The sequence below is a fragment of the Lygodium microphyllum genome, chromosome 25, assembly GCF_053477565.2.
Source record: "Lygodium microphyllum isolate KBCC chromosome 25, Lygodium_microphyllum_v1.1.10, whole genome shotgun sequence".
Classification (NCBI taxonomy): domain Eukaryota; kingdom Viridiplantae; phylum Streptophyta; class Polypodiopsida; order Schizaeales; family Lygodiaceae; genus Lygodium; species Lygodium microphyllum.
In genome coordinates this window covers 107265210-107277588 of record NC_141159.1, presented here as the reverse complement: position 1 = coordinate 107277588, position 12379 = coordinate 107265210, and the positions used below count along the sequence as shown (strand labels likewise).

The following is a 12379-nucleotide window of genomic DNA, read 5'->3' as shown; positions in this document are numbered from 1 at the left end:
CTTTCAATGCTTTTAATTTAAACGTAACTTGAAATTCCCTTCCTACGCGCGCCTAACCATTTCCTTATGCGGAATTTAATACGAAGAACCTGGACTTGTGGTGTCGGGGTGATGTCCACTTGCACGTTTGGAGTCGAACCTCCCGCGGTTGCCTCCTGGGATCTTTTAGGAGCCATCGTAGTCGTAAATTCGACTTACGATTTGCCTTTGTGCTTGTATGCGGATGGGTTCCTCTTCGGGATAGAGCTTGCGACAAAAGCTTAGGACTCTCCACGAATTCGAATCGGCGCGGTAATTGGACGGCTTGCGGCTTAACCCTTCTTGCGGAGATCACTCGATGGATCTTGCGGTGGTCTTTGAGACTCCGCTGTCTCTTCTTAGACGTTCCAGGGAGGAATAGGAAGGCCTTTTCCCGGAATTGGGATGGGACGGAACCTTTGGAAATGGGTGGAATAAAAATCCCTTTAGGGAAGTTGGAAAAATGGCCGTGGAAAGGCCTTTGGGCCAAAATGGTGGGAATTTGCCCTTAAAATGGGTGTGGAAAATAGGGCCGTGGGAAAGGGGTTTAGGGAGGCCCCCTATGGAAGCTTCTATAGAAGCTTCCAAAGGAGCTTCTGGGAGCACGTGGGCAGGGTCGTGGCAACGTGGCGGTGGGATGGCGGCCTGGCGAGGCCCAGCAGCAGCGAGGCGGCGGTGTGGTAGCTGGTGGCGACGCTGGCGAGGTAGCGGCACGGCAGACTGGCGGCGTTCCTCCTTACGTTGGCAGCAGCAAGGCGACTCACGTCCTCTCCTCCACGGCCGACAGGCTTCCCTCCTCTCTCACCAAGCACAGTCTTTCCTCCCTCTCCTCCTCCTCGTAAACACATCCCTTGATGGGGATGTTCTCATAGGCCGTGGGGGTGGGGAAGGGGTCTCCCCCCACGTGGGGGAAACTGCCCATGCAACCCCCACTTTCCCATCCCCCCCACATACTCCCTTTCCTCCAGCCATGCATCGGCTGGGGGAAAGGGATAAATACATAAAAAAATTTGCAATTAATTAATTGAATTGCCCCTCCCAAGAGGGTGTTCCCGTGCGGTTAGCGGTTTTTATTCCCCGGGTCATTTTACCACTCGCAGAGGATCCTATTTCTCTTGTGCGGCTCACACATTACGCGGCCTAATAATTCAAATGCGAGAGATACCCTTTGCACAGGGTTTACACGGTATACGGAAAGTTAATATTTACGGTACGGTACGCGGAAATATTACATCTAGAGTGGGGTGTACGAGGCGGTCAACTGACGCTTAATACCCCTCTCATCACAAAATTGCTCAAAGGCCTTAGGTACATACTTGCTCCCATTATCAAATCGTAGGTATTTCGGCCTATATCCAAATTGGTTCTCAACAAAAGCAAGCCAATGCTGAAATATAGCCAAGACTTCCGATTTTTGCTTTATAAAATATGTCGAGACCTTATGTAAGTAATCATCAATAAAAGTAACGAAACACTTCCTACCACCTAAAGACTTGTAGGACATAGGTCCACAAATACTAGAATGAATAAGAGCCAGAGGCTCGCACATGCGTGTAATGCTAGACTTTTTATTTGCGGGTCTGCCTTCCATAAAGACGATGATTATAAGAATCAAAACACTTATAGTCAAGGGGTGGAAGATACTACAAATGAGTAAGTATTTTCATTCCTTTTAATGACATATGCCCAATGCGACGATACATGCGGTATTGCAACCACTGTCAAAACATGCTGGATAGATCAAAATACAAGGGATAAAGAGTGCCAAACTTGGCACCTTGTTCCAAAACAAAATTCCCATAGATAAGCTTTCGTAAGGAATCACCAAAAGATACAACATAGCCTACATTATCCAACTATGCAACTTAAAGGGCGCTTTTAGTCAAAGTCGGAACATGGCATACATAATGCAAAGTAAACATATAGCCTAAAGGAAACTATAGTTGGGCATTTCCAACACCAACAATATTCAATGCCAAGTCATTATCCAATCTAACAGATTCTATCATGTTGCAATAAGAGTGGAACCACTTTTGATGAGAGGTGACATAAAATGAAACCCCTAAACCAATTGGCCAATACTAAGCATAGATGGACGAGACATCAATCCATTGTGAAACATCAAGAGAAGAAGTTGCAAGTATGTAGTCATCATCAAAATGAGTCTGCACAACATTAATCTCTTCAATCGTGATGCTGGACTTGCTAGGAACAATGCTACAATCATCATTATTTTCTTGCACCTTGCTCTTTCCCTTTTTCTTGTGCTTATCATCACGCATTTTATGGTACTATGGCTAAATATAACCTTGTGTCCCACAATAGTGACAAGTCAATGCAGACTTACGGCCAGGGGACTTACTGGGAGATTGTCCACATGGCTAAGAGCGAGACTTCTAAGAGTCTCTCCCACGCCAGTCATTACCGCTCCTACCATTATTGCCTCTAACTATCAAAGCATGAGAGGTGTGGGAAATATCTACATTCTTTTTGTTAACCTCTTCATTCAATAGCACACCCTTTACATCGGTAGGCATATTTGCATACATAGCAGTACAGAATGTGTCTCATGACTCAGACAATATAACCAGCAAGAACAGGAAGGAAGATTGTCCTTAAATTCAATCTACAATTATAGCAAGCTGAAAAATAATAACTGAAAAATAATAACAGTAAATCCAAAGCCAAGTGTAAGCAATGAACTGATAGAATCCAATCGGTAGCTACTAGGTATATCCTGCAAGAAGTAGGGTATGAACAAACCACTAGCAGTCATTGAGTATACAATCGGTAGTGAGAACTATCGAACTCAATATGTCAAAGTGGGATATATCCAATAGGCATAACTTATCATGCATATAGTAGGTCTCAAGATAACAAAAGAGAAGTGCCAAATACACAATTGACTGAGCAAGTGTAAAGAAGCTCAATACATAACCAAGCAAGATGAATACATCACTGACAACAACCTAACAAAGATATGTGCCGGCTCAAAGCATGAATCAAATCAGCCCACTAGGCAACAACCACATCCAAATAACATTCGAAGAGCATAGATATGACTCAACCAAGTCCCCCGATCTCATTGGCGTAAGCTTGACTGCATAAACCCAAAGCTCTACTTAAATAATAGCAAAGTAGTTCAAGTAACTCCCATTGGAACAAAACCGAATGCCAAATAAGCAATGCAAGCTCAAAACATCAAGTACATGGCCATTCGAAATCCCAGATACATCAAGCATAGAGCGAGAAGCATAAAACTCAATAAAATCTTCAAGCCTGTAAGTGAATGATCATTGTAGCAACTGACCAAAGCTCCAATACGTGTAACCAAGCTCAAATGCGAAGCTCAGGATATTCCATAAGCATATCCAAGTGCATAGCATCAATGTCATATATCAATACATCCACTGAAGTACTCAAATATCATTAGATGGCAATAGGCATAGACTTTCACAGTGAATTACCTTGCTATGACAATATAGAGTAGGCATGTCTTGAACAGTAGTTAACAGCAAGTTTTTCCTCAATGTATTGAACATCAGGTTTGTTTGCAACACAATGTATAGTAGGTATGTCCTACAACATAGTGAATAGCAGGTTTGTCTTGCACAGAATAGACAGTAGGTATACTACACAGAGTAAGTAACAGGTCCGTTGTCAGTGCCAGGAAGAAAAACAAGCGCAATCTTGCTGTCCACAATGATCTGTTTGCTGCTATTGCTAGCCACACTAGAGCACTTGCTAAAGCTCAATCAGGTTTAGTTGATCCCAGGAAGGAGTCCACACAAGCTAGAAAGAGGCCTATGAAGCATAAGGCTAATGCATACCTTCTTGAGGGGGGGCAGCCATTAAATCTTGAGTTGTAGATTTCAAATATGGGCTAAAGCGCACTGAAGAGAAGCTCCTCGAACCAATGCTCTGATACCAGTTGAAGGGAGAAGCCCGAGTGAGAGCACAAGTAAGCAGAAGCAATGGAGGAGTGAGCTATGGTAGATGGAGCGAGAGAGCAAGAGAGAAAGAGAGACTCAAGATGTAGAAACTCCAATAGTCACAATGTGTGACCAGCTTTCCCTTATTCAAATGTCACTAAAAAAATAAAGAATGAAGTGACAATGATGGGCGCCCACCACCTGCAATGTACAGGCATACGGGTACTATTAATGTAATGAATACACGGGCGGTTAGGCACATACTCTTTTACCCCCAACTAACATAAACGATCAAATTTCAACTGCTATTTGAAAGTACAAAAAGTTTTTTGTATCATGTGCTCTTATCAATGCTGAAGGTAATTTTATCATATTTTGGCAGGTCTTGGCTTGTGATGTACTTTATGAAAAGAAGTCAGTCCCTTGTATTGCCAAAGTATTGCCAAAATTGCTGTGTCACGGGTATGTAGTTCTTTGCCAAATTATGTTTGAGGTTTGAACATGTCCATGAGCTTGAATCAAGTTGAAGCATTACTAGGTTCTCATTATTTGCTTGCATTTCACCTATGCAAGTAGGTAAGCTACATGCCTTCAGGGTTAAACTATTTTCTGCAATCATTGTAGTAAGGCATGTTCTGTGCTGCGTTTGTGAATCATTGTGCAATTTACCCCTTTTCTTAAAACGCCTTGTTTCATATTTATGTTTAATAAGCTGGATGTCATGTGGAAGCTCCATGTCGTGCATGTGTAATGCCCTAAAATTTTGGAGAAGGCAGAATCCACTTTGATGTAAAAGAATGTTGCCCAGAGAATGTTTTCAAGGTTGTACAGGTATCCATACTGTGCACATTAGCCTATGAGATTAGACAGCCAATGAGACTCTCCAGTAGCTATCATCTCACTATGAGTGCCATGAAAAACCAATCTGAGAACTGTCCTCTATGCCTCCTGAGCCCTGGGTAAAGTCCCAAACACAATGCCTCCTAGTCTCCTTTGCTGCCCCACATTTCAAGCATGCAACTGGGCCTCTGCCAACTCCCTTCCACCTGCCTACTACCAGTTTCTATGTCATCTTAACTTAGTCTTAGTAAATGCTTTACATATTCTTAGTTTTGGATTGCATGCATTAAATCATTTTGTTGCACAGTACGCTCATATTGGGGTTACGAACTCTGCACTGAATTTGATGAGTCCTGGCTCAGAGATGTTATGACATAAATATGAATCTATAAAGTGGGTGTCTGTAAGAACGATCCATATTATAATGAATGTGGAATTCTATAATGCTGTGTCTGTCTAAGTCTAAATGCTTGATTCTTATAGAGATTGTGTTAAATGATAAGTCATGGCAGAGAGAATCAGCTTTGGAGATGTGCTCATGGAAGAAGAGCTTTTTACATTCTCTAGATATGATGATGTCGACTGCAAGGTGGCTAGTTTGATGCCCACAATGCAATCACTATGACTTGACTTGGCATTTGCGACTATGGGTTTACCTTACCTGATTGAGATTTAGATTTTATAAACTTGCTTGGATTTGTACTTGGATACCCATCACGCATAGCGTCTCTGCGACAAGCAACTTTCACAAACTCCTGCCGTATTCTATGTGACACAGCAATGGCCAAAGTTTGCATTTTTGTCTATCTTGGTCTCTAAAAATTGTCGAATCTTCATGGTCCGCTTCCATCAGCTTTAAATTCCCACATAAAATTTGCATTGGCCCACTCATTTTTGGCACTTCATGGATCTTTAAATGTTGCTCATAATGTATTTGAACATATGGTGGAGGAAGAAACTTGAAAACAAGGGCTGAAAGAGAAGGCTCTCATCTTGATGAACAACATCAACCCATCTGATCATTCTCTTGATAATCAGTCAATTGGTGATAGAAGATGGGCAAATGAGTCAAGCCACATTGTTGGAGATTGGCCAAGCAATACTGGTTGATGGCTTGAAGGATGGTTTCATAATAGATGCTTTTGTTTGTAGCATCCTTGTGACTATGTATGGAAAATGTGGTAGCCTTTTGGAAGCAAAAAGTGTATTTGCTCACGGATCCAACCATGATCTGGTACTGTGGAGTTCTCTACTTTTGATATATGTGAAACATGATCAAGGAGAAAAAGCTTTACGCCTATTTAGGCAAATGGTAGAGGAAGGTGCAAGTCCAAATCTACAGACATACATACTCATTTTTCAAGCATGTCTCACCCTTCTAGGAAAGGGGGAGACTCTGCTTAAGAACCTTGAAAAAGTGTGTGCTAACTTGGTGCGAGGAGCAAAGGATACGAGGCTGAAAGTCAAAGGTCCTGTAAGGATGCCAATTGAGGTCTTGCACATTACTTTATGCAAGTCTCTGAGGTAAAGGTACAAACACATGGGACAGGTTTGAACTACCTGTCCATTGGGCTTTCGCAATTATATCTTTAACTTCATCAAAAATAGTAGCTTGCATATTGGCAATATCATCAGTAGCTTTAACTTTGTTTGACAATGAAGTAATAGGTGTAGGCAATCTATATCCATAAATGATTTCAAAAGGTGCTTTTCGTGTAGCTGTATGTGGAGTGTTATTGTATGCAAATTGAAGTAAATGCAAGTGTTATTGTATGCAAATTGCATTTACTTAGATGGAGGATTTTTGTACATTTGCCCTACTATTCAAAAAACCATTTCATTTTTTATAATCAGCAGTCATTGCTTTTTGGTGCTCTTTTAAGGAGAATTAAAATAGGGATTAATGCACTGCAATTTTGATTGGTGCAAACCGTAATTTTAGTGGCTCAATGCTCCCTCCCAAACCCAAAAAGATGTGCCCAAGTCAGTGAATAAGTCAAGTCTCCACCCTCTTTCGTACCCCAAACGGTCCCACCCCAAAGAAACCAAGGGATTGGATGAGAAGCATATCAATGGGCTGCCCATCAGTCTACCATGAATGCAAAGGTGATGGGTATCTTCTTTCAAGTAGCCTAATTTAATGGTCTGTTCTTTTCTTTGATGGCTATAAATGCATAGTAAGACTTACAAGTTTACATCCTCCTTAAAACAAAGTGTTACAAGGCAAGGATGGGGTGACGAAGTATAGAAGAAGTTGCGGTGGTAGTTGTCATACTAGACTGCCATAATGATGTACTGCAAATATGGTGGATCCAAGTTGACCATCTTTGATGAGGTAGAAGAGAGACATGCTTATGAGTGCAAGGACTTTTCACATTGGATGGATCCTTGCTTTTCCATCCAAAGCACTTTGTTTCACATTAACACAATGCCAATGCATGGGTGATGTAAGGGCTAATACAAAGTGTGATGCTCAAACAAAATGCTATATAAAGTATAATGGTACCACTTGAGCAATGCCCTCATAGGGGAATTATTCACTTGACGAAGCTTCCTTTTACAAGCATGATCAAAATACAATAGTACCGTTTGAGCAATACAAGGGAATCCTTCACTTGACCAACCACCCTTTTACAAGCATGATCATCAAGATGCCAATAGATAATGATACAAATGCATGATACATCAATGTAGTCACCAAAATCCTATAAGCACCAAGAGAACAAGACCTCTCCGTCTTACCACCAAATAGGGGAAGGAAAAGTAAACACCACTTCTCTCCTTATCATTTCAATGCTAAAGAAGGGAGGAGAAGCATCCATTGAAGAAGAAGTGTAGTACGTGTCCAATTAAGAAGGAGAGGTGGCATTACCCTATCCTAATGTTCTCAATGTCCTAGGTGGAGTACAGGGTCGGGGTTTGACCCTTGGCCTTTGAATAACACTCCTCATCCAAGGACTGGCCTTTCAACTATGCTAGTAGTTGCTATTTCTCTTGGTGATATTTTGCCAACCCAACTTCGATCCTAGGGGGAGTTACTTTGCTCCGCACTAGCCGATTAGGTCTAGTGTTATTCTTGCCACTCCCTTGCTTCCCTCTTTGAGGGGTGGAAACAAGGCACCCTTTAAATATGGCAAAGGGGATTTCTTGTGAACTAGATCCGACAACCTTGCAAAACGCAAGAGTTGACATTCAAAATTGGGGGTGTGAAATGATTTGATACATGAAATTGAATATTTAGGGGTCATCTTATTCATGAACAAAGTGACTTGGTCATCATCGACTTTGTTGGACTAGTGATGGCAAATTCAGCAAGCAAATATTGATACTCAGCCAACTTGGGCTATCAAGTCGTCCCTCTCAATGATGTTAAATTCTTGGAGCTCATGATCAAGATTGATAGTCGTGTACGATCACAAGACACAAAGTGGTCGATGAAGTTGCCCAACACTTAGATGCAAGGTCAAAATGTTATAATTGTGAGTGAAACTCTAGCATGAGATCTTACATGAGCTTGACAATAGCTATGGTACTTTTGCTCTTCCAAGAGCACACTACCTTGTATAAGGACTAATGCAGGTTAGGTTGGGGTTTCAACCCTGAGCAAGGTCAAGTCCTAGCAATCCAAAATATGCTGCATTAATTAGACCAAGTCATGAAGTTTGGCCCATTAAAGTGAGTTTGGTCAATAAAGGCATGCTTGGCCATAGCAAAACGAATGGAACAATGCATGGGGTGTCAAATAAGTGGGTAGCATTGAAAAGGCTTGTGGTGCACTAGGTGTGACGTGGCATAGAATTGCAAGACATGGTGACTCTAGGTGTTTACCTTGAAGAAGGTGTTTGGCTAGTGTGAGGTGCATGTGCCGAAAAGATATAGGATGGCCCACTAGGCTCACATATGTGAGAAAGCTGTTGGAGGGGCTTCATATGCATGAATTGGATACCCTTGAACATAGGTTCTTGCTGGTGCTTGCACTAGGAGTAGAATTCCCACCAATATTGCAGCACCACCACTCGGCTAAGGGATAGGATTTAAATCTATGGGATATGTGCCTAATTCAATGGTACCCCTAGTGTGGTGAATTGTGTAATAGATGAGATCTGATGTGTGTGTGCAACGGAAGAAGTTGAAATTCATGAAATGGGTAGGAATTGAAATTGTGAAACCACTTCTTGTGTTCACATCTTGGTATGGGTTGTTTATGGTTACTTACACCCATTTTTGCACTTCCAAAGGAGAAATCAAAACAGGACTAGAAATCTTGATTCTTCTTCATATCTCACTCCATGTCTTCTACAGCTGCTAGGTGCTTCTCGAGAGGGGTTGTTGAGCCACCAAAATAAAGCATGCATTAACCTCAAATTATTGTGCATTAATGGCTACTTTTTACTCCTTAAAAAGCCCCAGATATCTTTAGTTAAACTAAAAGGATTTATTTTTGAATAGTGGAACAAATGCCTAAAACTCCTTTGTAAAAGAGCATGTTGTGGGCATCTTATTCTATCACTAATCATGCCAGCCATCAGTCTCACAGCATCTGCTGCCCTCATCCGTGGAGATGCCAGTCACCATTAAGCTAGAGAAAGAAGCTTGCATTTTGGAGCATTGCCCTCCTACTGTAGCTGCCACCCAGCTAGCCACCATTGCCACCCAGCTTGTGGAGGTCCACCCAGCTGCTACCATCACCGCCAGTCACATCAAGCTACCACCCTGATTATCTCCACCGACACCTGTTGTTTTTGACTGCTGCCAGCAGTTGCCACATCTTCTCCACCTCCTACTGACTACATTTTGCTCCAGCAGCCTGTGCCTTCACACTCTAGTGGCCAGCCAGCTGAGGTCTACACCATCATCGTTTTCTACTGCCCATTGAGCTGCCTTAAAGCCAGGAAACCTTATGTTTTACTCCCCGGAGTCACCTCATGATATCTTGTTGCTGGAAAGACTGCATTTTGCTCCTTGGCCATGATGTCGTGAGTGATGGGCTGCACTGCTGCTTTTTGGGATTCATCATGAGTATGGCGCACTCTCAGAGTTGTTCATAGTGTCTCTTAACACCACTCTCAACTCACCTCATCCCCAGTCCTTGAGACACAGAGGTTTGAGGCCCCCCATTTGTATCAATCTCATATCATTTCTTGATTGAGCATGTGATAGACTGTGTTCATTGTGTTGTCATACATTCTGCATTTCTCTGTGATTTCCCTAGCATTTCTTTATGGGAAAAAGGAGGGGGCGGCTTTTCATTTGCTGGTAATGCATTCTAAAGTCAGATGATTGGAGTCTTGGAGAAATCTTGTGATTAGGTTGTCTAGGTGAAACAAGCAAGGGTCAAGGGAATCATGCATTGTGAAGTCTGATGATTGCAGCCTTGAAGAAATCTGGGATTAGGTTGTCTAGGTAAAGACAAGCAAGCGTCAAGGGAAAATTGAATGGTAAGGGTTAGGCCCACTAGGGTTCAAATCCTGCCTAATGCCCACCCATGTTAGATTCCTCACCAAGCTTCTTTGGCATTTTTTACTCTTCAAAATGTTCATGGTTTTTCCAAGACTTTTTCTTAGAAGCTGCTATGTTTTCGCTGAAATATACACATTGACTCGAATCATTATTACAGGTCTGGGAAGGTAATAATGACCGATCCAACACACAGAACACCTCAGAATCGACGGCAGTTGTTGGATTTGTTGAGCCAGAATACATCAGCTGATGTAAGCATTAGTTACTGCTTTGTCCTGCATCAAGAGTTACTGCCTTGTCATGCATTTTAAGTTTCAGTATCAAACTGCAAAATTCTACAGCTGAAGAAATATGACAAGCTTTATGTGGGCAGGGCCTTAAGCTTGAAAAGCATGATAAACGAACAAGAAAAACAAATGCTGAGGCTTCTGATCAAGTAGAACTCATGCAATTTGTTTTCAGCTGATCCACGGAACCTTCAAGTGGTATATATGAGAGCATTATTGGGACTACTCTTCTGGGTTGCATGTGCTCTTTTCCAAGCAGCTTCCATCGATCTCATATGAAGGACCATGTGCATTGCTACTCCAATCTGGGCAAATAAAAGGTTGAAGTCTTGATGTTAATTGTTGTACTGTGCAGAGGTACGGAGGATCAGAATCTCGATGACCAAAGGAGAGAGAGAGCCTAAGGCAGAAAGAGAGAGCAGTGCTGGATAAACTGTCTCAACGAACAGAATGAAAACACTTAGTTGGTGTATATCCCATAACATGTTTACAACATCAGAAATATGTCTGCCGTTAACTCACGAACATCACTAACAGATTTCCATCTGGAGCAAAGACTCTCTCTCTCTCTCTCTCTCTCTCTCTCTCTCTCTCTCTCTCATATTATAGCCATAGACTTCTAGTTGTAGTATATGCGCAGGTCTCATATGCCGTTTTGGCCTTTCCCACATGATAACCCCTCTCTCCGTAGCTTCGGCTGCCTTGTCCATGGTGCTAGTCACCATGTTCTTTGCATCAGCATCTTCTACATGGACATGGCACACTTGTAGCATACTATTTGCTCGTTTTCACTTCTTCTGGTCCACTATTAGGCAAGCAAGTGAAGCAAAGAAAGCAAATTTTGACATGGCAATCAAGTATGGATGGATATACCGTTGGTGCCCAAAAGCTTGTAGTATCAGTGGTGGAACGTCAAAGGGTCGTGATTTTAAGTAGGTACAAATACATTTCCTATTGAGAGGTACGAACACATTACCTATTGAGAGGTATCCAGAAAATAGCAAAATAGTCATTTACTCAATGTACTAGGGTTGCCAATTGTCGTCACCTAACGGGCCTTTTGTAGTAAAGCGGAAACATCTTTTTCTGGGAATGTTGTTCATATGAAGCCAGTATGGATACGAATTAAGCGGTTGTTGTATCCAACCTCAAGAATCAGTTTAGCATGTCTGTTGCCTTCTTTGCTGACCATGGAAGCCTAGACGAAGCCAGCTGGAAACTAGTTTCCACGATCAGTTCTGTGGCTCTCTAAATTTATCTAGGGTAGAAGAAATGACTGCATTTTTGGGAGAGGAGCCAAGGAAGCCGTCTGATGAGTGCTGGGATGAGTACTGATCTCTGAAATTAGGATGTCGACGAAGCAAAAAATAAGATCTCATTGGACCTACAGGCCTTTTCGCGAGAGGATGGACTAGTGCAGGGTTTGAAAAGGGTATTGATTGTAACGTTTCACATGACATAGAATGTATATTTTTATCCCGAAATTAAACCAACAAAAGGTGATTGGTTATTTGGAAGATGACTCCCTGATATGAATCTATCTAGCTAGAGTTGTTACTAAGTGGAAGGACAACAAAAGAGTAGATCTGCTATACAAAGCAACAAACTCAGCATCGTTGGTTGACAATTAGGGACTTTCATTTACAGTCATACAATAATCATAGGGCAATGCCAAAAACAAGCTCATTTTGAAGATGAAGGTAAAGATAGACATTTGTATGAGCTTGAATGGTTTTCCGTAGTAAATTTTGAAGAGGACATGAAAAGGGCATTAAAGTTTCAAACACGGTAGTATGGAAGCACCTTTCAACATTGTTGACAATTACTAAGGGGGAGTTGTCA

The 12379-nt window shown here is 41.9% G+C and overlaps 1 protein-coding gene across 5 annotated transcripts in view; it reads left to right on the top strand.

The window, feature by feature from the left end:
• The window catches only part of LOC148014596 (uncharacterized), a 231571-nt gene extending 220040 nt beyond the window's left edge, over positions 1 to 11531 (top strand). The window contains exons 7-10 of one of the 5 annotated variants that reach the window (XM_087667327.1): positions 4333 to 4412; positions 10408 to 10501; positions 10624 to 10735; positions 10893 to 11530. In XM_087667327.1, the coding sequence (XP_087523453.1) occupies positions 4333 to 4412; positions 10408 to 10501; positions 10624 to 10716 (267 nt within the window). In that variant the 3' untranslated portion in view covers positions 10717 to 10735; positions 10893 to 11530. Of the gene's footprint in view, positions 1 to 4332; positions 4413 to 5293; positions 5930 to 10407; positions 10502 to 10623 lie in introns of those variants that run through there. The other 4 variants (XM_087667328.1, XM_087667326.1, XM_087667330.1 and 1 more) reach the window with 4 other exon arrangements.
• The last annotated feature ends 848 nt before the right edge of the window (positions 11532 to 12379 follow it).